At 58.2% G+C, this 23,513-nt stretch overlaps 1 protein-coding gene across 1 annotated transcript in view; it reads left to right on the top strand.

The window, feature by feature from the left end:
- The window catches only part of GMDS (GDP-mannose 4,6-dehydratase), a 453,738-nt gene that overhangs the window by 55,791 nt on the left and 374,434 nt on the right, over window positions 1–23,513 (top strand). Inside the window, exons 2-3 of the mRNA XM_056107776.1 lie at window positions 16,661–16,705; window positions 22,631–22,718. Of these exons, the coding sequence (XP_055963751.1) occupies window positions 16,661–16,705; window positions 22,631–22,718 (133 nt within the window). The remainder of the gene's footprint in view (window positions 1–16,660; window positions 16,706–22,630; window positions 22,719–23,513) is intronic.

Genomic DNA, 23,513 nt, shown 5'->3' with positions numbered 1-23,513 from the left:
GTGCGATCCGGTTTGTTTAATAAGATCTGTCGGTCTGAGGAGGTGCAGGGTTCATTCCTGAGTCTGTGTGACATTCGTGCTTCTGAATATTCTGCAGTTTGTCTATAAGGTTTCCTGTTCCTGGGCGTTTGAGTGGCCCCCACGTCCCGCTCTATTCTCGATGCTTCTGGGAACATTTTCACCGTGTCACCGGCAAGACTCTCCCAGCCCCTCCCGCGTCTTTGGGAGTGAGCGGGTCCGGCCCGGAACCTCAGTGGTGTTAGTGGTTTTACCCGGTGCCACCCCCCCGGGGCTGACTCACACCGGGTTTCGGTGGGTGTTTGAGCTTTGGTTCTTCCCGTGGGTGACGTGTGACCTCCCCGTGGCCGGTAATTCTCACCTCCCCGTTCGCTCGTGTCGTCACTGGCCCCGAGTTCCATCTCTGGGTGGGCCCTGCTCGCTCCCGCCTGTGGGACCTTCGTTGTCAAGTGGACGTTTCAGAGTCCTGGACATATTCCGGCCACTCAGCTTGTCTGCCCTGCCTGTGCCCCAGCTGTTGTGCTGTTCCCACCAAATAATAATAACGTAACAATAATGATAATTATCATCAAGCAAGCCCTGGAGAAACGGAACCAGAGGCCAATCTGTTCACAGGGTTTGTTGTGTCTTGTCTTTGTTTGGGGGCTGACTCCCGGCTCAGCGGTCAGGGGTCACTCCTGGTGGGGCTCAGCGGGGCCGGTTAGGGTCCGGGGAACTGGCCGGCCCAACCTCCCGCCAGGCAAGGCCCCGGCTGCTGTCCACTCGCCCCGGTGCCCGTTCCAGCTTCCTGCCGTCAGCTCAGAATGGGACGGGGGTTCTCCCCTCACAGGGTCTGACTCTGCCCTGTCCCTGCCGTGCCCGCCAGGACCCAGCTCCGGGGCCTCCGGCTGCTGTCCAGGCTCGGCTCAGGGGACACAGACCCCACCCCCTGCTCTCCTGTGCCCCTCCCTCCTCCCACTTGCTGTAGCCTTTTGTGGCCCCTCTGCTCTCTCCGTGTCCCCGGCCAGGCCTGGGCTTTGTTCTGGGTCCCCGAGTCCCCCCCCTGCCCCAGTTGCCATAGGGATGCGGCCCATGGGTGGGCCGGTCACTGCTGGGGGCGGTTGCTCCCAGCGCGGGGTCTGTGTCCCTGGCACCTGCACCCGGCGCCCTGGGGCATCCCAGGAACCGTCCAGGCCCGGGGAGAGCCCACACCGGGCCCAGCTTCCGGTGCCACAGTCTTCCTGCTGCCCGGTTCTGTGCCCCGTGCCCAGTCGCCCGCCCCCTGCCTCCCAGGCGGTCCCTAGCGGCCCACGGGCTTGGGTGACGTGAAGCCCCGGGAGACTCCCAGCCCTGCCCCTGGGGAATTGAGCTGACCCCGAGGGGGGAGTCCCGGGGCCCTTAGGGGGTCGGAAGTGAGCAAATCTGGGGTCTCCCCCATGGCCTGACCTCGGGCTGAGCTCCCGTCGGCAGGGGAATTGCACACCTGGGGGAGGGCAGGAGCTGGGATGAGGGTTGGGTGGGGGTCGGGGTGGGGGGTCCTGTGAGGGTTGGGTGGGGGCAGGTCGGGGCCCGGGCTGGATCTCCTGCTGGCCCAGTCCTAGCGTGGGAGCCCGGAAGCTCCCTCCCTGGCCTCTGCTCCCCCCACCCCCCAGCCTACGGGTCCCAGCCCTTCCCCGGGGGCACAAGTGGCGGCTTCCCACCGCCCAGGGCCGAGGCCAGAGTGTCGTGTGGCCCGAGGTCTGGGGGACCCTGCCCGGGCCGGCGGGTGCAGCCTTTGTGCGTCCCGGCAAGTGTCCCCTGTCCCTTCTCTCTCTTCCTGTGAGACCCCTGCCCGGACAGTGTCCACACACCTGTTTCCAGGCAACAGCCCCACCTTCGCGGGGGGCCTCCCACCTGACAGCGCCGGGGCTCCAGGTTGTGTGTGTATCTGTGTGTGTCTCTGTGTATGTGCGTGTCTGTGTGTGTGTCTCTGTGTGTGCATATGTATGTGAGTGTATGTGTCTGTGTGTGCACATGTGTGTGTCTGTGTGTGCACGCGTGCCTGTGCGTCTGTGTGTGTCTGTGTGTATCTCTGTGTGTCTGCGTGTATATGTCTGTGTGTGCATACATGTCTGTGTGTGTGTTTGTCTCTGTATGTGTGTGTATCTGTGTGTGTTTCTGTGTCTGTGTGTGTCTCCGTGTGTATATATATGTGAGTGTATGTGTCTGTATGCCTTTGTATATGTGTGTGTCTGTGTGTGCACGTGCGCGTGTCTGTGTGTATCTCTATGTGTGTCTGTGTGTGTCTGTGTGTGCACACATGTCTGTGTGTGTCTGTGTTTGTCTCTGTGTGTGTATGTATGTGTGTGTGTATCTGTGTGCGTTTCTGTGTCTATGTGTGTGTCTCCATGTGTGTTTATATATGTGAGTGTATGTGTCTGTGTGTCTTTGTATATGTGTGTGTCTGTGTGTGCACGTGTCTGTGTCTGTGTCTGTGTGTATCTCTATGTGTGTCTGTGTGTATGTGTCTGTGTGTGCACACATGTCTGTGTGTGTCTGTCTCTGTGTGTGTGTGTGTTTTGGGGGGCGGGCTTCCCGTGCGACCGGCCTGCGCCCAGCCCGCTGTGTGTTGGGGACGTGCCTTCCCTCCGCGTCCCGCCTTTGTCCCGAGGCCCAGGGCGCACCCCGAGAGGCGTCAGCGTGGAGAATGGGGCCTTTGTTGGGTGCTGGGTCACGCCCCCCCGCCTGGTCGGGAACACAGGCGCCCTTTGTGGGCCGGCCGCAGGCTCTCGCCGCCAAGTGGGTGTCAGGAGCCCGTGCGCAGCAGCGGAGGGACCGGAGTCCCATGCCCGGGGCCAAGGGGAAGGACCCTCCCAGGCCGAGCCACCCTCCTTGGGGGCTCTGGGGGCGGCCGGGGTCACCGAGTCTGGCCCTCCTGGGCTCAGGACCACGGTCAGCCCTGGGGGTGCCCCCTCGCCCCCGGGACCGTGTCCCCCTGTGACCTCGGACACGCTGCCGGGGACTCCACCTCTGTCCCGCGGACCAGCGCGTGTCCCGCTCCCCCGCCCCCTCCACCTGCTGTCCCCTGGACCCTCGTAGATGTACCCAGTACTTCTCCGATGTGTCCGTGGAGGGTGCTGGGCTGAGTGTCTGTTTGCTTGGTTACGTTGGTGTTTGTTTTGGGGCCACACCTGGCGGCTCTCAGGGGTCACTCCGGGTGGGGCTCCGGGGTCCTAGGGGCGCTGGGCTTGCCGAGTCGAGGGCTCTGTCCCTGGGCCCTTGTGGCTCTTTGTGTCCAATCTCAGTGCCCTGCAGGGGCGGCGTCTGGCCTCTGGGACTCTGCTCTCGGGAGGGCCGCGTCCTGGCCCTGCCGGCCCCGCTGCTCTCGCCCGGCTTCCCAGAGCCACGTGGACTGTCCGGGTTCGGGACGCTCTTAGGGCGGCGACTCCACCACAGCAGAACCCGTGGCCGTGGGGACGTCGGCTGTGGTGGCTCCTAGGGCCCGAAGCAGAGTGTGTGAGGGAGTGTGTGTGTGTGTGTGTGTGTGTGGACAGTGTGAGTGTTATGTGTGACTGTGACTGTGTGCCTGAGTGTGTGTAAGTGTGAGTGTGTGACTTCGTGTCTGAGTACGTGCGTGGATGAGTGTGAATCAGTGTGAGCGTGTCTGTGAGTGTGTGTGTCTCAGTATGTGGATGTGAGTGAATGTGTGGATGAGTGTGTTATGTGTGAGTGTGTCTGTGTGTTTTGATTGTGTGGATGAGTGTGTGTTAGTGTGTGAGTTAGTGTGTAGAGTGTGTGTGTTTGAGTGAGTGTATGTGTGTGTTTGAGTGTGGGTGAGCGTGTGAGTTAAGTGTGTGAGTGTGTATGAGCGTGAATCAGTGTGAGTGTGTGTGTTTGAGTATACATGAATGTGTGAGTCAGTGTGAGTGTGTGTTAGTTTGTGTATGAGCGAATGTGTGTGTTTGAGTGTGTGAGCTAGTGAGTGTGTATCAGTGTGAGTGTGTCTGATTGTACGAGTCAGTGTGTGTGAGCCAGTGTGTGTGTCTGAGTATGTGAGTCAGTGTGAGTGTGTGTGTGTGTGTGTGTGTGTGTGTGTGTGAGTAAGTGGATCGTGTGCCGGGATGGAGCCCAGGGCCTCGGCCATGCCCGGCGGTTGCTGTCGCAGGGACGCACAGTCCCAGCCCCCGTGCAGTGCCTTCTGCTGGGTTGCCGGGTTCCTCACCCCGGCCCTTGCCCCCCCCCCCACCTCTTGCCCCGTTTGTCGAACTGGGGTGGCCGCGGGGCCTTTTCCTGCCGACACGCACCTGACTCCTGCCACCCGCCGTGTGCCTGGCGGGGACCACGAGGCCGGCCTTGTGGAGGGGGCTGGCGTTTCTTTAGACCCGCAGAAACAGTCCCTGGGGCTCCGTGCCGACGGGACGGGCGCACGTGTGCGGGTCCCCCAGGAGCTGTGTGCGTTTCCATGGCCGTTGGCCACACACCTGGGGCATGATGCTGACATGATGCTGGCATGATCCTGGCATGATGCTGCTGTGGAGTGTCACGTGTCACGCTGCCCCTGCTCCGTAACCTCGCTCCACAGTGTCTGCTGGCACCTGCCGGCACCCCTTGCCTGGTGGCCCTGGGACCCACCCCTGGGTCTGTACCCTGTGATCTGGGTGAGCTTCACTGCGCCCCCGCATGGCCTGGGCTGGCCTGAACTGGCTTGGGCTGGCCCAGACTGGCCCGGACTGGCCGTCTCCGCTCCCACCGCCCTCCCCTGCGCCGACACAGGCTGGCTCTGCTGGAAGGGGGTGTTGGTCCTCCCCAGCCTCTGGCTCCAGGATTCTCCGTCTTCCCTCTGCCCACCTCCGGGTGGCGCCAGCCTCACTCCACCCTTTCCCATATAATTGCAGCTCTTGACCCGAAGCTCAGGCTCCCTGTTTCCCGCGGTCGGTCCTCACCATCCCAGGGGCCTCTCGTGTCCCTGCCTTCACGTTCTTCCCTCTCATACGTCAAAAGCTTTAATTTTTTTGTTCTTGCTGTGAAGAGCCCCGATTTACAGAGTTTCTGAGGGTTGCGTTTGGGCCTCCAATAATCCAACACCAATCCCCCACCAGTGCCGACCCCCGGTCCCCCGTGTTCCCAGATTCCCTCCCGCCCCAGCCCCCTCCAACCCTGCCTGCCAACCTGACAGGCACATCCTGGAGCCCATCGCTGTCGCTTGGGTCTCATGCTGTGGGTCTGGGTGTTGGGCGACACCCCCGATAACCGAAGCCGGGCGCCTGCTCATCCGTGACTTCCTGTTCGCTTCTTCCCCTCGATTTCTTTCCTTCTCCGTCCTTCTCTCTCTCAACACTGGGGTCAAGGATGACCAAGCGGGGCTGGAGCCATAGCACAGCAGGGAGAGTGTCTGCCTTGCACGCGGCCAAGCCGGGTTCGATTCCCAGCATCCCATATGGTCCCCCGAGCACCGCCAGGGGTGATTCCTGAGTGCATGAACCAGGAGTAGCCCCTGTGCATCCCTGGGTGTGACCCAAAAAGCAAAAAAAAAAAAAAAAGGATGACCAAGCACCCCCTTTTACTCCTGTACATTTATTTCCTTATCCGTCGTCTGTGTCCCACAGAGACGGGAGACTGTCCGGCGTTTGTCTTACTTCACCCAACACGAGATGTCCCAGTTCCAAGCAGGTCGCAGGGAATGCGGCCCAGCGATTCTACTTGGGAGCATCTTCCCCCAGGACACAGAAACACTCTCTTCAGAGGCCATGCGCCCGCCCCTTGTGACTCAGTTCTCCTTGTGCCCTTCCCCACTCATCCATCTCTTCCTGCTCCATCCGGCACCTGGGGACACTTTGCATGCCCTGGGGGGCAGCGGGCCCAGTGGCTCCGTGGTCTAATGACTCTGAGTAAGTCACTTAATTGCTTCTGCCTAAATTGAATTGTCCTTAATAGGGGCATAATTAGAGTCATGCCTTAAAGAGCCTTTGTGAGGATTACTGAAGTTAATAACCGTCCCCTGCGGGGGACCCAGCCTGTCCCTGCAGTGTTTAACGACTTAGGACTTAGCCGCTGGCCTCTTGGGGCTGTCCACCAGCCAGTCCGCCAGCTTGGGATAAGCTGGGTGACAGATATTCTGTTACTCACGGGCTCCTGGTGTGGGGCCACATTGCATGGGGGCTGGTGTCTGTCTTTCTTTCTCTCTCGCACTCGGTGGCGGGGATTTTGTGGGTGTGACCGCATTCCCTGACTCCGCTCCCCGATTTCAAGCCCTCCTCCCCCCCCTCGTGTGCTGTCTAACTTCCCGGTGTGTGTTTTGGAATGTCTTAAGCCCGGCTCATGGGGTCCGGGTACATCATCCTTGGTGATGGAACGCAAGAGCTGGTGGTCTCAGTGAAGCCGTCCTGGACCGGGTTCTGAACTGTCCAATCACCGTCGAATCCTTTTCCTGGTCCAGGGAGCTGCCGACTCACTTTTTAAGCTCTGGAGTAGCTCCCCACGGCTGCTGAGTCGAATGCCAAGGCGAAGACTGGGGGACTGGGGGTCGGGTCTGCCCCCAAGACCAAGGGAAGCAGGGGAGCTTGCAGTGGGCTGAGCAGAGAGCCAGGGAAGCAGCCAGGGAAACTTGAAGGAGAACGAAGGAGCCGTGTTGAGAGATTTTCAACAAAGGCAAAGTGGGCTTGCTTGAGAAGTTTCCTCCCAAAGGTTAGAAAAAAATAAGTTGCCTGAGACTTTTTTTATTTTTCCTTTTTGGGTCACACCCAGCGATGCACAGGGGTTTCTCCTGGCTCTGTACTCAGGAATCACTCCTGGCAGTGCTCAGGGGACCCAGTGGGATGCTGGGGATCGAACCTGGGTCAGCCTCATGCAAGGCCAACGCCCTCCCCGCTGCCTTATCGCTCCAGCCCAGTTGCCTGATATTTGAATTCAATATCCAATAAACTAAAAAAAAAAAATCGAATAGACTGTCATCTTTGGCCACTCAGCAGTCACGCCTCGGTGGTGCTCGGGGGACCATGTGAGATGCTGGGGATCGAACCCGGGTCATCCGCATGCAAGGCAAATGCAGAGAGAGCCGAGAGCTTACTGCTCTTGCCTTGCCTTGCGGGCAGCATGACCCCAGTGTGATCCCTCGCGTGGCCGGGAGTGATCCTTGAGCACAGAGCCACGAGAAAGCCCTGAGCACTGTTAGGTGCGGTCCAGCCGCCCTCTGCCCCCGCCCCTCCTCCCCCAGGCTTGAATTAATGCACTGAAGAGGAAGTCGTTTGTATTTAGTCATTTTTTTCTGAGCGGTGGACCATACCTAGCAGTGGTCAGGACTTACTCCTGGGTCTGCTCGGGGGCTACCCCTGGCAAGTGCTCAGGACCGGATGACGAGTTGGGGTCTGAGCCCGGCGTAGCTGAGTGCAAGGCAAGAGCCCAACCCTCCCTCTGGCCCCGAATATAGGATTTGTGATTTACTTCCTCAAAACTGATGTGATCAACTCCTGTAAGGATTAAGTAAATCTTCATGAAAAGAAACTCCTATATGTCTACTAGGAAATTTGGCTGGAGCGATAGCACAGCGGTAGGGCATTTGCCTTGCACGCGGCTGGCCTGGCCGAGCCAGGTTCGATTCCTCCGGCCCTCTCGGAGAGCCCGGCAAGCTACCGAGAGGATCTCGCCTGCACGGCAGAGCCTGGCAAGCTCCCCGTGACGTATTCAATATGCCAAACACAGTAACAACAGGTCTCACGATGGAGACATTACTGGGCCCGCTCAAGCAAATCGACGAACAACGGGAGGACAGTGCTACTAGGAAATTTAGATTTGCACCCCTAGCTCGTAATATATTTTGGGCTAACGCCTCACAGCTAGATATTGAAGAAATGTCAGTGTAAGATGATTGCCAGGGGCCGGAGAGAACAGCCCATGGGCCGAGCGCAGGCTCAGCACGCGGGAGATTGGGTTTGAGCCCCACATGGTCCCCCAACAGTGCTGAGAGTAGCAATCCCAATGCAGGCATGGTCCCTGAGCACGGAGGCAGGAGTAATCCGTGGGCACTGATGCATGTAGTTCCTCAAACAAAAACCCCAAGCCAAGAAAGTGATTGTTCCCATCATGGCGAGCGTCGAGATTCCTCGGCTTCTCCCTGGAGTGTCCGTTCCCTAGGGATGGCCGTGCAGCTTGTCCGTGTTTTTATCTGCCACAGTTCACTGTCATCCTCTAGGTAGTAATATCTATTTGCCAGTGAATTGGTTGTCCCGGGGATGATCTTGTTTATAGCACTGTCCTCCCGTCGTTCATCGATTTGCTCGAGCGGGCACCAGTAACGTCTCACAACAAATTGTGAGACTTGTTGTTACTGTGTTTGGCATATCGAATACGACACGGGTAGTTTGCCGGGCTTTGCCGTGTCGGCGAGATACTGTCGGTAGCGTGCCGGGCTGTCCGAGAGGGGCGGAGGAATCGAACCCGGGTTGGCCTTGTACCCACTGTGCTATCGCAGCCCCTGATCTGTTTGTGACCTTCAAAATACAGACTAGCTTTCTTCTTTAATTCCCTGCAGAGGTATAGAAATGCCTGTATGCATGTGTGTGTGTGTGTGCGCGCGCCCACACACACACACACACACACACACACACACACACACACTCAAAGTACATATAGTAGAGCATTTTGTAGGTGGGATGACTAAACAGTCATTTTTTTTTTTCTTTTTGGGTCATACCTGGCGATACACAGGGGTTACTCCTGACTCATGCACTCAGGAATCACCCCTGGTGGTGCTTGGGGGACCATTTGGGATGCTGGGAATTGAACCCGGGTCTGCCGCGTGCAAGGCAAACGCCCTCCCCGCTGTGCTATCGCTCCAGCCCCTAAACAGTCATTCTTGTTTTAATAGTTTTGTTTTGTTTTGGGAAACCACACCCGGCAGTGCCCAGGACTTATTCCCGACTCTGCACTCAGGGAAGAACTCCTGGCGGGGCTTAGGGGGACCTTATGGGTGCTGGGGGCATCAAACCCGGGCTAGCTGTGTGTGAAAGGGAGGCGCCCTCCCCACTGCCCTCTGGCTCCCGCCCCCAGTAAGGACTCATTTTTCATCGTGGATAACTGCAAGAGTGATTCAGATCGTTCAAATCATTTTGTACTGAACTTGAGAGAGAGAGAGAGAGAGTTTCCCCTGCCTTAGTTAATCGGAGAGCTTAAAAAAAACGCTCCTGCCTCTTGTTTCTGTTCAAACGTTTCGATTTTGATTGCAGGAGAAGTATTATGGGAATAAGGCTGTCCTGAGGATTAGACAAATCGTTTTCATGGTCTGCCGAGTTCTCTAACTAGCCGGTGACCTTGAACAGGGATTTAAGCTTTCCGAACTTCCCATTCTCTAATCCGGAAAAATGGGGATGGGATCAGAGAGGTTCCCCAGGATGTTGTAAGATACCAGTGGGAAACACAGCTTAGAGGACGCAAGGAATTACAGAAGCCCTCAGGAATTACAGAAATACAAGATGTGATCTTGACGGAAATGAGAACAGCTACTTGGAAGAGATATGCGCTACGTATGTGAGGCTGAGTTAACCGCATCTATTGAAAGGTGGCGACTTATCTGAATTTCAGGATTAAGTAATGTTGGGAGGGAAAAAATGTGCCCAGAGCCCCGGGCACTGGTAAGTACAGCAGGTAGACCATTTGCCTTGCGTGCGGCCGACCCGGGTTCAATCCCCCCCAGCATCTCATACGGCTCTCAAGCCCCTCAAGGAGCAGTTTCTGGGTGCAGGGTCTGGAATAAGCGACTCAGGTCACAGTAGAGTAACTGTGTTGGGCAAGTCGCAGCATCTTTGGGGCTGAGGGGCCGGGGGGGTGGTGAGGGGCCAGTAAGGGGCCCACTTGGTGGTTCCAAGCAGATCAGAAATGTTCGGGAAGTCGGGAAGCGACGCCTCTCTCAGAGCCGGCCTATGTTGTAGGGACAGTCGGAACTGGATTGTGCTGGTTCGTTATATCCCTGACAGAGCTGGGGTTCAAAGGCACAGGGATGTTTGTCCATAGCTGAGCCGTCTGCCAGGCGAGGTTGTCGAGATTTTCGCTGCAGCCTGTTACATGAATGTCTAATAAAATGGGAGGAATTGAGTCCCCAATATCCGTGTCAACTTTTGTTCCTCCTGACCTTTGAGAGGCTGTAACAAAAGCCCATTTGTAGATATTTATATATATATATATATTTACCTTCCTCCCATAGCGTGGACACAAATTATAAAATATATATATATATATATATACATTAATAAATCAGGTGAGTCCTGAAATTTCATAACTCTTCCCCTTTTTAAGTACAAAGTGGTGTTCCCCGCCCCCTTCCAGATTTAAAGCAGTTCATTAAGCGTGTCCTTGGTGGTGGGTGGACAGTGCGGCTCTGTTTGGCCCCGGGCACCTGCCGAGCCGCTTCCTCTGTAAATCACTCGGGGATCAGAGCGGCGTCGGCAAGTGTCTGCCGAGAAACGGGCGCCGTCCGTTTGCCGGGCCAGGGCAAAGGGCAGGACAGCCATGCGCCTCCTCGGGGTGGTGTGCAGTTCCCGCGCTGCGGTGCCGTGGCGCTGGCTCCAGGCCTGTGTGTGGCCTGTGCTCCGACACGTCGCCTGTCACGCGCTCCTGCGTGTCACATGCACTCAGTCCTCCAGGGAGATGACGGCCGAGGGTGACGCTCCCCGGGAGGTGCTCGTTCTCCCAGCTCTGTCCTAGCCTCTCCCGCGGGGGCTCGTGCTGAGTGCCTGGGGTGCTCACGCCAGGGGCTGGTGCTGGCACAGAGTGCCCGGGGTACCCCCTCGTGTAGGGTGCTGGTGCTGAGTAACCGGGGTGCCCCCTTGTGTTGGGTGCTGGTGCTGAGTGCCCAGGGTACCCCCTCATGTCAAGTACTGGTACTGAGAAATCGGGGTGTACCCTTGTGCTGGGTGTTGGCACTGAGTGCCCAGGGTGCCCCCTCGTGTCGGGTGCTGGTGCTGAGTACCCAGGGTACGCCCTCGTGTCGGGTGCTGGTGCTGAGTGCCCGGGGTACCCCCTCGTGTTGGGTGCTGGCGCTGAGTAACTGGGGTGCCCCCTCGTGTCGGGTGCTGGCTCTGAGTGGCTGGGACGCCCCCTCATGTCGGGGGCAGGGGCTGGCGCTGACAGCCTGGGCGCTGGTGTCAGGGGCCCGGAGACCCTCACTCACAGCCGTCCCGAGCAGGGCTGTGTCAGGGCCGTTATCTCTTCCTCTTGCCCCCACCTTGATTCCAGGCTCACACGCAGCCGCTTCTCTCCCCGGGCACTGTGACCAGAGTCCATATGGTCCCTGCTGGCCGCTGGCGTCGCCAAGACCAGGTTCTGCCTGGGCTCAGGGGCCTGGGCTCCCCGCCAGCGGGGCCTGGGGCTGGCCCCCAGACCCTCGTGAGAGCCTCTGCCTCCTCCCCACGCCCCTGCAGGATACCACTCGCCTGGGCCCCTTTGGTCAGCTGGGGCGGGTCCTCGCGGGGACCCCGGGAGGTTCCCAGGGTGATGCCCGGGGTCTCCCCGTGCCCCTGTCTGCTCGCTTAGGAGACGGAGCTGAGGGTGGGCGTCTCGAGGGAAGGGAGACAGGGGATTCCATGCCCTCGTCGCGACCTGTGGGACGGCATGTGGCATGAGGGTCCTTCTCACGCTGTAGCCAGAGTGTCCAGTGGCGAGCAGGCGGGTGCCTGAGGACTTGCTGTGGAGGCCCTGAAGCATTGCCAGGGTGGCCGGCCGGCCCTGGTGGCCTTGCCCTCCCCGTGCAGGTAAGCTTTGGCCTGTCGCTCACTTGTGGTTCACTTGTGTCCTCTCCACTCCCAAGATTTTGATTCTTTGCTTTTTAAGCTTTCCCCCATGTACTTCTAGCTTCATTTATTTTATTTTATTTTATTTATTTATCTCAATCTTTTTTTTTTAATTTTATTTTTTAAAAAAAGGTAAAGGCCCTCCCGTTGATTGTCGATTTGCTCGAGCGGGCCCAGTAACGTCTCCATTGGAGACTTTGTTGTTACTGTGTCTGGCATATCGAATACTCTCGGTAGCTTGCCGGGCTCTCCGAGAGGGGCAGAGGAATTGAACTCGGGTCGGCCATGTTGGCTGCGTGCAAGGCAAACGCCCTACCGTTGTGCTATCGCTCCAGCCCAATTTTATTTATTTATTTATTTTTTTGCTTTTTGGGTCACACCTGGCTGATGCTCAGGGGTCCCTCCTGACTCTGCACTCAGGAATCACTCCGGGCGGTGCTTGGGGGACCCTATGGGAGGCTGGGAATTGAACCTGGGTCGGCCGCATGCAAGGCAAACACCCTCTCCGCTGTGCTATTGCTCTGGCCCCTCACTATTTATCTTAAAAAAAAACAAACAAACAAGTATTTCCATCGTGGAAAGTTGCAAAACTTGCTGTCTCTCACCGTGGGGACAGTAAGTCCTGGGCTGAGGATTCGCTACGCTGCTGGTGCGAGCCCAGCTTCTGTTGGTCGAGATCGGTGGGCACCCACGACACATCCCATCCCACCTGGCGCGCTTCCCGGGGTGTTGGTGCAGTAGAGTTTGGAGCTGTGCCGCCAATGCCGTGATGTGCCCCTGAAAATTCAGACTCTCGGGGAGGTCAGGCCTGAGGCTGAAGTAGGAACTTCCGGTGAACCTTCGCTCTTCAGGGCTCAGGGGAGGTCTTGACAGTATTCAGGGTCACCCCCGGTCTGTGCTCAGGGCTGACTCCCGGTTCTGTGCTCAGGGCTCAGTCCTGGCTCAGTCCTCCTCCTCCTCATCCCTGGGGAGCAGATGGGTCCCAGCCAGACCCAGGATGGTCCTGGGTCTCCGTGTGCAAGGCTCTTCTTTCACTCAGGCCCTGTGGTGCTTCTCTGGTGCTTCTCCCTGTGAAGTTTCTGGTCGTTTTCCTGCTGCCATCAGGATAGGCTCTAATGAACCTTGGAAATGCCCCCCCCCCCGTATTTGCTTATTATTTTGCTTTTTGGGGTCACGCCCCACAATGCTCAGAATTACTCCTGGTTCTGCACTCGGGAATCCCTCCTGGTGGTGCTCGGGGGACCCTATGGGATGCCGGGGATTGAACCCGGGCCTGTCACGTGCAAGGCAAACACCCTCCCCACTGTGCTGTGGCTCCAGATCCCTTTTTTTAGTGAAAAGAAATTATTTTTCTGGGTTTTTCTCAGGAATCTCTCTGAGGCCGGCAGGAAAGGTGCAGAGCAGAGCCCCGAGTCTCAGGCCCGGCAGGTACAGGCTCCCCTGAGTCTTGTCCTGCTGGCCCCTGCCCTCCCCCTCCCCACCCCACACCGACCCCCACCTCCGTTCCGCCCTGCACACTGCCACCATGTCCAGACCGGGACCCCCGTCCCAGGCACCGGAGCCCGCCTCTCCTTGCCGTTCTGGAATGTTCTGACGCTGCGTGGCGTCTCCAGCACGGGGCCGCTCGCTCGCCCGGCACACAGGGCTCTGTTCTCTAGGGACCACACCTGGTGGGGCTAGGGGCTGCTCCCCACTCAGTGCTCAGAGCCGGGGGCCAGGCGGGGCTGGGGCAGGAGCCCGAGGCTTGCCCCGTGCAAGGCTGTCACCCCCTTGTGCCGGGAAGCCCCCTTTAAATCTGCCCACACCGCAGACCCCTGCAGTGGAAGGCAGTGACAGGGAGCAGCTGGAAGGTGGAACTTGAGCTCGCGGTGGCCTGTGGGTTTGGGTTTTTCGTGGGGCCCCGGCGGTGGCAGGGAGCCAGGGACTTGGCTCCTCGGGCTACGGAATGACACCCACTTCTAGGCCAGGCTTCATCCAGAGTGGCGGGAAGCTAGTGACCCCCTGTGCCTCAGTTTCCCTGAGACGTGCAGAGGCCCCGTTAGTCTGCCCAGGCCAAGGTCTGCCCAGAACCAGAAGGAAAACGCCTCTGGGCCTGCTGTTCACAGCCGCGGTGCTGGCCCCAATCTGGGACCTTGTCCGCCAGGAAGTGGGTCCCGGCTTGAACCTCGACGAGTGCACCCCCGGGGATCCCGCTCTCTCGTCCCAGAGACTGGCACCGGGCTGGGCCCAGGCCTCAGCGCTTCCCCTGGACGCTTGGTCCCCGCGGCCTCCTCCAGAGCCGGCAGAGGCCAGAGACCGCCGAGATAGCGGGGTGTCCCTCGGGGCGGCCGCGCCGCCCGGCCTCCGCATTCCCAGCACATTGTGTCGGCCCCGGCCTATCGCCGAGAGACCTGGCAAGGAAGCGGGGCCCCTGCCGGCTCAGAATGTTCCAGTGCGGTCGGAAAGTCTGAGGAGCAGCCTGGGTGAGAAGAACAAGACCTTATTGACAGGGTCCAGCCCCGCGCGCCTGTTTCCCATCAGCCTGGACATAATCGCGGCCCTCGCGGCCCCCAAGGACCGCCTGCACTTTCCCGGCCTCCCCCTCCCCTCCCCTTCCCCTCCCCTCCCCCTCCCCCTCCCCTCCCTCTCCCCCCTCCCTTTCCCTCTGGTTTCAAACAGAACGTTGGGGCTGGCTCCTTGGGCCATGCGACATCCTCTGCTTTACAGCACTAATAGACCAAGGGTAGCGCACCACATGTGATGCGGCTTAAGGGAGAAGGCAGCCAGTCTTGGGGTACAGATGTATACATACATATCTGCATACACACACACACACACACACACACACACACACACACACACACATACTGGAGCCATAGCACATAGCACAGCGATAAGGCATTTGCCTTGCACGCGGCTGACCTGGCCAACCCAGGTTCGATTCCTCCGCCCCTCTCGGAGAGCCCGGCAAGCTGCTGAAATTCTCTCGCCCACACGGCAGAGCCTGGCAAGCTGCCCGTGACGTATTCGATATGCCAGACACAGTAACAACAAAGTCTCCAATGGAGACGTTACTGGGCCCGCTCGAGCAAATTCATGAACAATGGGAGGACAGTGACAGTGACAGTGACAGTGACATATATATATATATGTGTGTGTATATATATATATATATATGGAGCAATAGCACAGCGGTAGGGCATTTGCCTTACAAGCAGCCAACATGGCCGAGCCGGGTTCGATTCCTCCGCCCCTCTCGGAGAGCCCGGCAAGCTACCGAGAGTATCTCGCCCGCACGGCAGAGCCTGGCAAGCTCCCCGTGACGTATTCGATCTGCCAAACACAGTAACAACAAGTCTCACGATGGAGACGTTACTGGGCCCGCTCGAGCAAATCGATATATATATATATATACATATATATACATATATATACACACACACACATATACATATAAGCACACAAAGCTCAACCTGTAACAACATGTTACTAATCTCTTCTACAAGGGCTTAATGTCTCCTGGGCGAAATACAACCATCTTCACACACTTCCCTCTAAGAAACGTTTTTGGGAGCATTTTTAGCAGATTATTCATAACAAGCAGTACAAAACCGATTTCTTGGGAGGCTGGAGCAGTAGCACAGCGGGTCGGGCATTTGCCTTGCACACGGGGTTCAAATCCTGGATTCAAATCCTGGCATCCAATAGGGTTCCCTGAGCACCGCCAGGAACTCTGATTCCTGAGTGCAGAGCCAGGAGGAACCCCTGAGCACACCGGGGGTCACCCAGAAAGCAAAAAAAAAAAGAAAAAGAAAAAAACCCAAACCAAAATAAGTGACTTTGATTCTGCTTTTGGGGGCAGGGTTTGGGGTTTGGGATGGAAACGTCTGGTGGAATATGGTGTGGGAAGGTGTCTGGGTGGTGGGGTTGGTGTTCGAATATTAAATGTGATCAAATATCGTGAACAACTTTATTCAAAAAAAAAAAAACCAAAACAGAGCATTCTCTGCAGTCACGGCAGGGTCCTGCGGGGAAGCACTCGCAGTGCTGGGGGCTCCAGTGCTCGGGAGTGACCCCTGCTGTGCTCAGGGTCCCCTCGCGCTGCAGGGGCCGGACCGGGGAATGACCGCGTCCCCTGGGTGCGGGGCAGGCACTTCACCTTGGCGCCGCTGCTCCCGCCGTCCCCGGGGACTGTCCTCTAGGGAATCACTGTCAGGATGGCTGGCTGGTCGGGCGTAGCTGGGACCCCCCGTCTCCAGCCGAGATGTTGCCCCCAGTGCCAGGTGCTGCAGGGAGGCCGAGAGGACCCACCCCAGGAGTCACCTGGGTCGGCTGGGTTCTGACCGTTTGCTCCCGGCAAGCACCCTCCTTCCCTGGGAGGACCCTGTGGGGCAGGCGGGTCTCCTCCCTGCTCAGTGCGTGCTGGTCATCCCCGGAAGCGCTCAGGGACCTTGCGGTGCTCAGGACGGGACTTGGCCCTTCCGCATGCCAAGCCTGTGCTCTGCCCATTGGGCAACCTCTGTGGCCCCCGGGAAGTCCTTCGGGTGTAGCCTTGAGACCCTTGGGCTGGAGGCCGACGCCGCCACCGGTGCACATGGCTTGCATATTTCTCATGGCCACTAAGCGCCAAGGCCTAACCCAGTGTCCACCGGGCTGGGACCTTTCTGTCCCCCAGGTCTGCTGGCCTGGGTGCCCCTCTTTCTGTGGCGCCCGGCAGGGACCACTTCCCGCACTCCTGGGGCTCTAGCGTTCCGGGAGAAAGGCCTGGAGCCCTGATTGCCACCGTGGCCTGCCCCGATGGCCATGTCCATGCGCCGGCAGGCCTCGCCCCTAAAGGCGCGTCTCGAACCCCACGCCTGGGCCCCCCCCTCCCACCCCCATGTTGCCGCTGCCACCTGACGCTTGTCCCCTCTCTCTCTCCCCAGGATGGCTCGTACCTGGCCGAGTTCCTGCTGGAGAAGGGCTACGAGGTGAGTGACCTGCCGGCGGGGCCTTGGCCTCCTCAGCCACCGCCCCTCACGCTGCTTCCCCTGACGCGGGCCTGGGGCAGCCCATGTAGCCTTCGCCCCTCCCGCCCCCATCCTTCTGCTGTCCATCGGCCACTGCCCTGGACACTCTTCTGCTTGCCACTGTCATGCTGTCCGCCTCCTCAGATACGGCTCCGGTTGGTCCCAGCTAGGGGACCCCAGGAGGGATGGAGGAGCATGGAGGGGCCCCTCCCCCTTCCCCCCTCCCCCATGCCCGCTCTGGCACTCACCTTGTGGGGCAGCTGCACCCGGCAGTCAGCGGGGAGCTGGTCTCGGGCAGAGCTGGTGCCTGGACGTTCCTGCTTCCGGCCGGCATCAAGGGCCCTGGAAGCTCAGAGTGTGTCTCGGGGCTGCGGCTGCCCTCACTGTCCTCCGTCCTCATCATCCTCATCCTCGTCTTCCCGATGGACCCTTTCTCCTTTCCTTCCTTCCTTCCTTCCTTCCTTCCTTCCTTCCTTCCTTCCTTCCTTCCCTCCCTCCCTCCCTCCCTCCCTCCTTCCCTTTCTTTCCTTTCTCTACCTTTCTTAATAGTTTTCTTCCTCTTCCTTTCTTTTTTTCTTTTCTCTCCCTCTCTTTTTCTTTCTCTCTTTTCCTTCCTTCCTTCTTTCCTTCCTTTCTCTCCCTCTCTTTTTTCTTTCTTTTCCTCCCTCCCTCCTTCCCTCCCTCCCTCCCTCCCTCTATTTCTTTCTTTCTTTCTTTCTTTCTTTCTCTCTTTCTTTCTCTTTTTCCTCCCTCTTTCTTTTTTCTTTCTCTTTCCCTTCCTTTCTTTTCTCTCCCTCTCTTTCTAGTTTTCTTTCTTTTCCTTCCTTCCTTCCTTCCTTCCTTCCTTCCTTCTCTCGTGGGTATTGTTTTGTGCCACACCCGGCGATGCTCAGGGGTTCCTCCTGGCTCTGCACTCAGGAATCACTTCTGGCGGTGCTCGGGGGACCCCATGGGATGCCGGGGTGTCAACCCGGGTCCGCCGTGTGCAAGGCAGACGCCCTCCCCGCTGTGCTGTCGCTCCAGCCCCACGCGGGCCTCGGCTCCTCCGCCTCTTGCCCTTGCAGGCTTTCAGCTCCTGAGAAGGAAACCCGCATTTCACGTGGCAAATTTGCTGGGGCTCTTGGCGAGCATCTTCCCTTTCTCGTTCCTGCTTTTTATATTTTTTTGAAGTCTCAGCCCTAAACCTCAGTCCATGCTGCAGTTCCACAGAGAACACGCAGCCATAGGCCCCAGGGCTGGTGTGGGCCTGTGTGGGGGTAATCCGGAGCTCTCTGACCATCCCTGACGCAGGCTCATGGTGGGAGAATCCGCCCCGCGCCACAGGGAGAGGCCTTGCCAACGACTCTGTGCCCGCACCTGGAGGATCTGGTGTTTTTTATTTATTTATTTATTTTTTTCCTTTTTGGGTCCCACCTGGCGATGCTCAGGGGTTCCTCCTAGCCCTGCACTCAGGAATCACTCCTGGCGGTGCTCGGGGGACCCTAGGGGATGCTGGGGATCGAACTTGGCTCTGGCCCATGCGAGGCAAACGCCCTCCCCGCTGTGCTATCACTCCAGCCCCCTCATACGTGCTTTGCTGCCTGAGGCGGTGGTGATGCCAGTTTCCTGCAGATACTTTCTTGTCTCCTTCCTCGGGGTTCCTGGTTGGGGGACCCCCCACCCCCCACGGGGACCTGCTTGGGGGGGCAACTGGGACAGAGCCCCTTCCCGATCCCCCTTCAAGATTTGCATATGCGGCTTGGTGCAGAATGGGGGGACATTGGGGTATATCGGGGACAGGCCAGATGTGACTGGCATCTCTCCAGCCCGGCCGGGGGAGACGGTGCCCCAGACCTCCGGGCCCTCTTGGCGGGCGTGGGTGGGCCATGCAGGAGAGTCGGGTCACACACGGGAGCTCTCCCCTCCCCGTTTCCTGCGCTGACCCCACACACCGTCCAGGGCCCCAGGCCGATTCTTTCTCACGGCCTCGGGCCAGCTCCGAGTGAGCCAGGTCCAGCCTCTGGCCCAAGCTTCCCCTCCCCCCCTCCCTCGCCTCACCGAACCCCCTGATCTGGCCCTTGGGGTGCCGGCAGGGGCCTCGGGCACCCGTCTCTCTTCTTGTCGCATCAGTCAGGTGGGACAGATGGGGATGTGCAGCTCTGGGCCTTGTAGAAGACGCCCTCGTCCAGCGAGGACCTGGGTTAGGCCCCAGGAAAGGCGGTGGTGGCGGGGGCTTGGAAAACGCCCCCGTCCCCCGGCCTCGTGCATCCGGGGGTGGGGGGGCTGTCCTGCCCCTCCTGAGGACAGAAGGGAAAAACCCCACCGGAGAGAACCTTCTGGTGACAGAGCCCAGAGCTTCCGGGCTCGCCGCCCCAGATAAGCCCGCCTTTGTGTCACAGGCCCGGAGAGGAACCAGAACACCGGGACAGGCCGGCCCTCGGCAAGCCCTGGAGTGTCTGGGAGGAACTCAGTGGCAGCCCCTTGGGGCTCCACACCCGGGTTGGGGGATGTCGGTCCCCCTCGTCACCCCAGAGCTCTTGGAGCAGTGACAGGAAGCGGGACCTGAGGGCCGTGAAGATGGTCACAGTCTGGGAGATTCTCCAAGTCCCCGGAGAATCTATCCCGGAGAAGCCTCGAGACGTTTCTTCCTGGGTCACTGGAGCTCTTGGACACCTGGGCAGAGCCGTCAGGGCTCTGATTCCAAACTGTAGCGAGCACTGGTCCAGTGGATGGTGGGGACGTGGCTGGGTGGGCCCCGGGGGGCGGGTTCAGGCGGTGCCCCCTCTGCGGAAGGCCCGCGGGGATGCTCCCTCCGGCAGATTCCGCGTCAGTGCTCGGGGACCTTCCCCGAGGCTGCGTCACTTCCCACGTGGTCTGTCCTTTCCCGGGACAAGCCAAGCTGCATCTGGGCCTCCTAGAGGAATCTAGAAGGAGCTGGAAGGCTCCCGGCGAATCACGTTCTCTTTGCTGGGACTCCTTGAGTGAGGGAGATACCCGGCACACAGGCAGTTTTCTGATGCGTGGCCCGACCTCACGCTGGCCGTGGAAGTCAGGCCAGCCCTGTCCTGACCCCAGGAGAACCCGGAGATTCCCCCTCCCATCGCTTAGTTAAATAGGACGTGAAATGTGAGGGTCGCAAACACTTCCAAACGCTTTATTTTTTAGTCCTGGGGATGGGGTGGGCGGGTGGATCAGAATCAAATTTGGGCCCGGAGCGGCTGTGGGTTAGTAACGAGGCCTGCGAAGTGCCCCTGAAGCCTGGGTGAAGTCCGAGGCAGCCCATTTATCTCCCCGCCGGGGTGCCTGACTCCTGGCCACCGTCCCCTCTCCCCCCCGACCCCACAAATCCTCATCAAAACAAACAAAGCAACCCCCCGCCCTGTCCGATCTTTGTGCGCCAACAGAGCTGCTAATCTCCAGGCCTTCCTTGGAGGACCCAGTTTGCACACATTCTGGCTGCTGGGGCGTTCGCCTGTCAACTGTCCCAGAAGCCGACAGATCCGGCTTTCATGAGTTCTTAGAATAATACTCGCTGTCACGGATTAAGCGTTTGGCAGCCCTTGTCTTTCCCTTCTACACATACCGAAAGTGGGGAGTGAAGGGGAGTCAAGACACTTTTTTTTTGAGGTGTGTGTGTGTGTGTGTGTGTGTGTGTGTGTGTCTTGAGGAAACGCCCTTCAAGCCGATGCCTGCTGTTTTGATATCGCAGGTGACCAGGAATCCCTCTTAGTTTCTAATTGCTGTAGACTTGGGTCCCTGCCTTTCCCAGTCCATCGGTGTCAACTACTCTTTTGGTCAGACCTGGTGCCATATGCGATGCCCACGGCAACGCCCGTTTTACCTTTCTTTCGGACGGCTGGGTTGGCGGTTTGCCCAGGCAGGCACCGTCGTGCAAAGGTGAGATCCGCCGTCCACTCTTCTCATCCTGAGGCTTCTGCACCCTCAAAGTCAGATATTCTCTTCTCAGAGTGCTGCCATTTTTCTCCGTTCAAGAAATTCAAGAAATGGGAGCTGGAGCCATAGCACAGTGGGGAGGGCGTTTGCCTTGCACGCGGCCGACCTGGGTTCGATTCCCAGCATCCCATAGGGTCCCCCAAGCACCTGAGTAATTCCTGAGTGCAAAGCCAGGAGGAACCCCTGTACAATGCCAGATGTGACCCAAAAAGAAAAAAAAGAAAGAAAGAAAGAAAAAGAAATCCGAGAAATCTATAATTCATAAAAAACTTGGCTTGGTCCATACCAGTGTTATGCGTGTAAAAACATGCGTATGAGAACTTGACTTTTTTTTTTTTTTAAATCAAATCACCGTGAGATACACAGTTGCAAAGTTGTTCACGATTGATTGGGTTTCGGTCATACGACGGAGAACCTGACTTTCATTCAAAACTCTCCGTGTTTGTCGAGTTCACCTTTGAAACGGGCAAGTGGAACGCTCGGGGCGGCCAGAGGAGAAGAAATCCTCCCAGGCTAGCCCGAGTGTTTTCTCGCGTTGCCACTCAGAACTGGATACGGATAGCCAGATCGCAGTGTTTCCTAGATTTTTCACTGTTTGCCTCTGAAAATGTCAACCGAGCCTGGTGATATTTCCTTCTTAAAATATTTGCGTGTTTACCGAGTTTTCTTGGGCTGAGTTCTTTTGGAAAATCATGCGGACGAGTGCTTTTCTCTTTGGCGAAGGCGCACTGGCCGGCAGAATTATTAATCACGGGTGTGTCGTCTGCTCGCAGAAGTCAATTTCTCATGTATGCCGTGTAAAATGACCATGCCATTTCTTTCTGTTTGAAAGAAAGTCTTATGTGCTTAGAACTCTCCCCCCCCACCCACCCAACCCCCGTGACCGCCCCCCTCCCCCCCCACCGCGTTCGGAATATTTGAGTCATGCCAAGATTTAATTTTGGTTCGAAAGAGACAGAAAACGATTGAGGTAACATAGAGCCGTGTATTCAGCTGCAAAGTGAAATTGCCTGCCATGAGCAGGAACTTCTCAAAGCAGTCAAGGATTAAAACCGCCACCAGCCGGACTGGGACTCGGGCGGCCGGTGACATGAGCCAGTATTAGCGTTGGCCACACAAAGGGAGTGGTTTTGACACGAGAAGGAAGTGAGCCCAAGTGTGGAACAATTTCTCTTATGTATCAGACACAAACAGCCTTTTCTTTAGGGCTTCACAGGTGTGCTCGTTGGTTTTATTTTTTTTTTTGGGGGGTTGTTTTTGTTCTAATGAATCTCTTTCCTCACACGTCTTAGAGCGAAGACAAAGATAAAAATGTGTGTGTGTGTGTGTGTGTGTGTGTGTGTGTGATGTATCTCCTGCCCCTTTCTGGAGTTTTCTCTGCGTGTTCTCTCTGCTCCTACTCGAGCCATTCCGCTTTCGGAGTTTCCCACGCATACCTGCCCTCCGTGGCCCCGTCCATGTGGACGCACGTGTCTGTATAAGCGTGTCTATGCAGAAACCCTGCACGGTGGCCTCTGAGTGGGACCACAGGGCTCAGGAAAGCGCAGGACCCGGTGCTTGGCCCTGGAGAGGTGACAGGGCTGGTCCGCCGGGCCCCGTGGGGTCTGTCTTCGGCTTCAAAGCCGGGAGATATCTTTGTCAGCAGCTGGGGCTGTGAGCGGGCCGGCTTGGGGGCCGGAGGCGTCTCAGTATCTGCCGCTGAGCGTGCGTTGGGAAGTCGCGGGATTATCAGCGGCCTTTGTTGAAAGGTGGTGGCGGTTGGGGGGTGCCTGGCGGGCAGGGACTGCTGCGGGGAGGGCGGGGTGGGGTGGGGGGGACCAGCCGGGAGTCTGTGTCCAGCGATGAAAGCACCTTGTTTACAGAGGGCAGGTCTGGCCCCCGCAGAAAGGCGGCGGGCGGTGTGTGGCTCCCCGTGACACGTGGGTAACGGCTCTCTGTGCCCCCCCAACGCAGGTCCACGGCATCATCCGCCGGTCCAGCTCCTTCAACACGGGCCGCATCGAGCACCTATACAAGAACCCCCAGGCGCACATTGAAGGGAGTAAGTCTTCTTCGCGCCGAGAAAGTCAACTCCGCGTGCCCTCTGCATTTTCACGTCTCGGACCCCCGCTTTCCCCCCCAAGGCCCGGCTGGTCCTGATGACTCAGCCCATGGGGGCTGCCTGGACCCCTCGGTGTGGGTTGGGCCCCAGTGCTGTCCTGACTAGGGTAGCGGCCCGGTGGGGCCAACCCGAGGTCAGGACTCACCTTTGTTCTTTCATCCCAGGGGTCCTGAGAACTCCAGGCCGCTCAGCCCCAGAATCCCCACGTTTGCTTTTGATGGTCGGTCGGTCGGTTGGTCAGTCGGTCAGTCAGTTGGTCGGTGGGCCGGCTGGCTGGCTTCAGCAGGCCCAACTCTCTGCATCTGATCGAAAAATAACATGGAAACCGCAGGAAAGGCGAGGGTTCTACACGCCACCAATCCAGATGCGACCCACAGTGGGTGCAAACCTGGAGCAAAAACCGAAAATCCGTTCTGTTTTGTGTTTTGGGGCCATACCTGGCAACGCTCAGGGGTTCCTCCTGGCTCTGCACTCAGGAAATCATTCCTGGCAGTGCTCGGGGCACCCTGTGAGATGCCCAAGGTAGAAACTATGCCTGCTGCGTTCAAGGCAAATGCCCTCTCCACTGCACGACCACCCTGGTCCCCCCAAAAAACCAAAAATGAAAATAAATCATTGGATAAGAAAGAGCTCGCAGAGCTGGTTCAGGCCCCTGCTTTGCAGATCACTGCTGGGAGTTGCCGTGGTTTGCCGGGCCCCTCGGTAGAGCCACCCTGAGCCATGCGGGCACAGTTT

Source organism: Sorex fumeus, unplaced genomic scaffold (genome assembly GCF_029834395.1).
Source record: "Sorex fumeus unplaced genomic scaffold, SorFum_2.1 ptg000175l, whole genome shotgun sequence".
Classification (NCBI taxonomy): Eukaryota; Metazoa; Chordata; class Mammalia; order Eulipotyphla; family Soricidae; genus Sorex; species Sorex fumeus.
The sequence above is the reverse complement of the archived record's forward strand: the minus strand, read 5'-3'. Positions and strand labels throughout refer to the sequence as shown.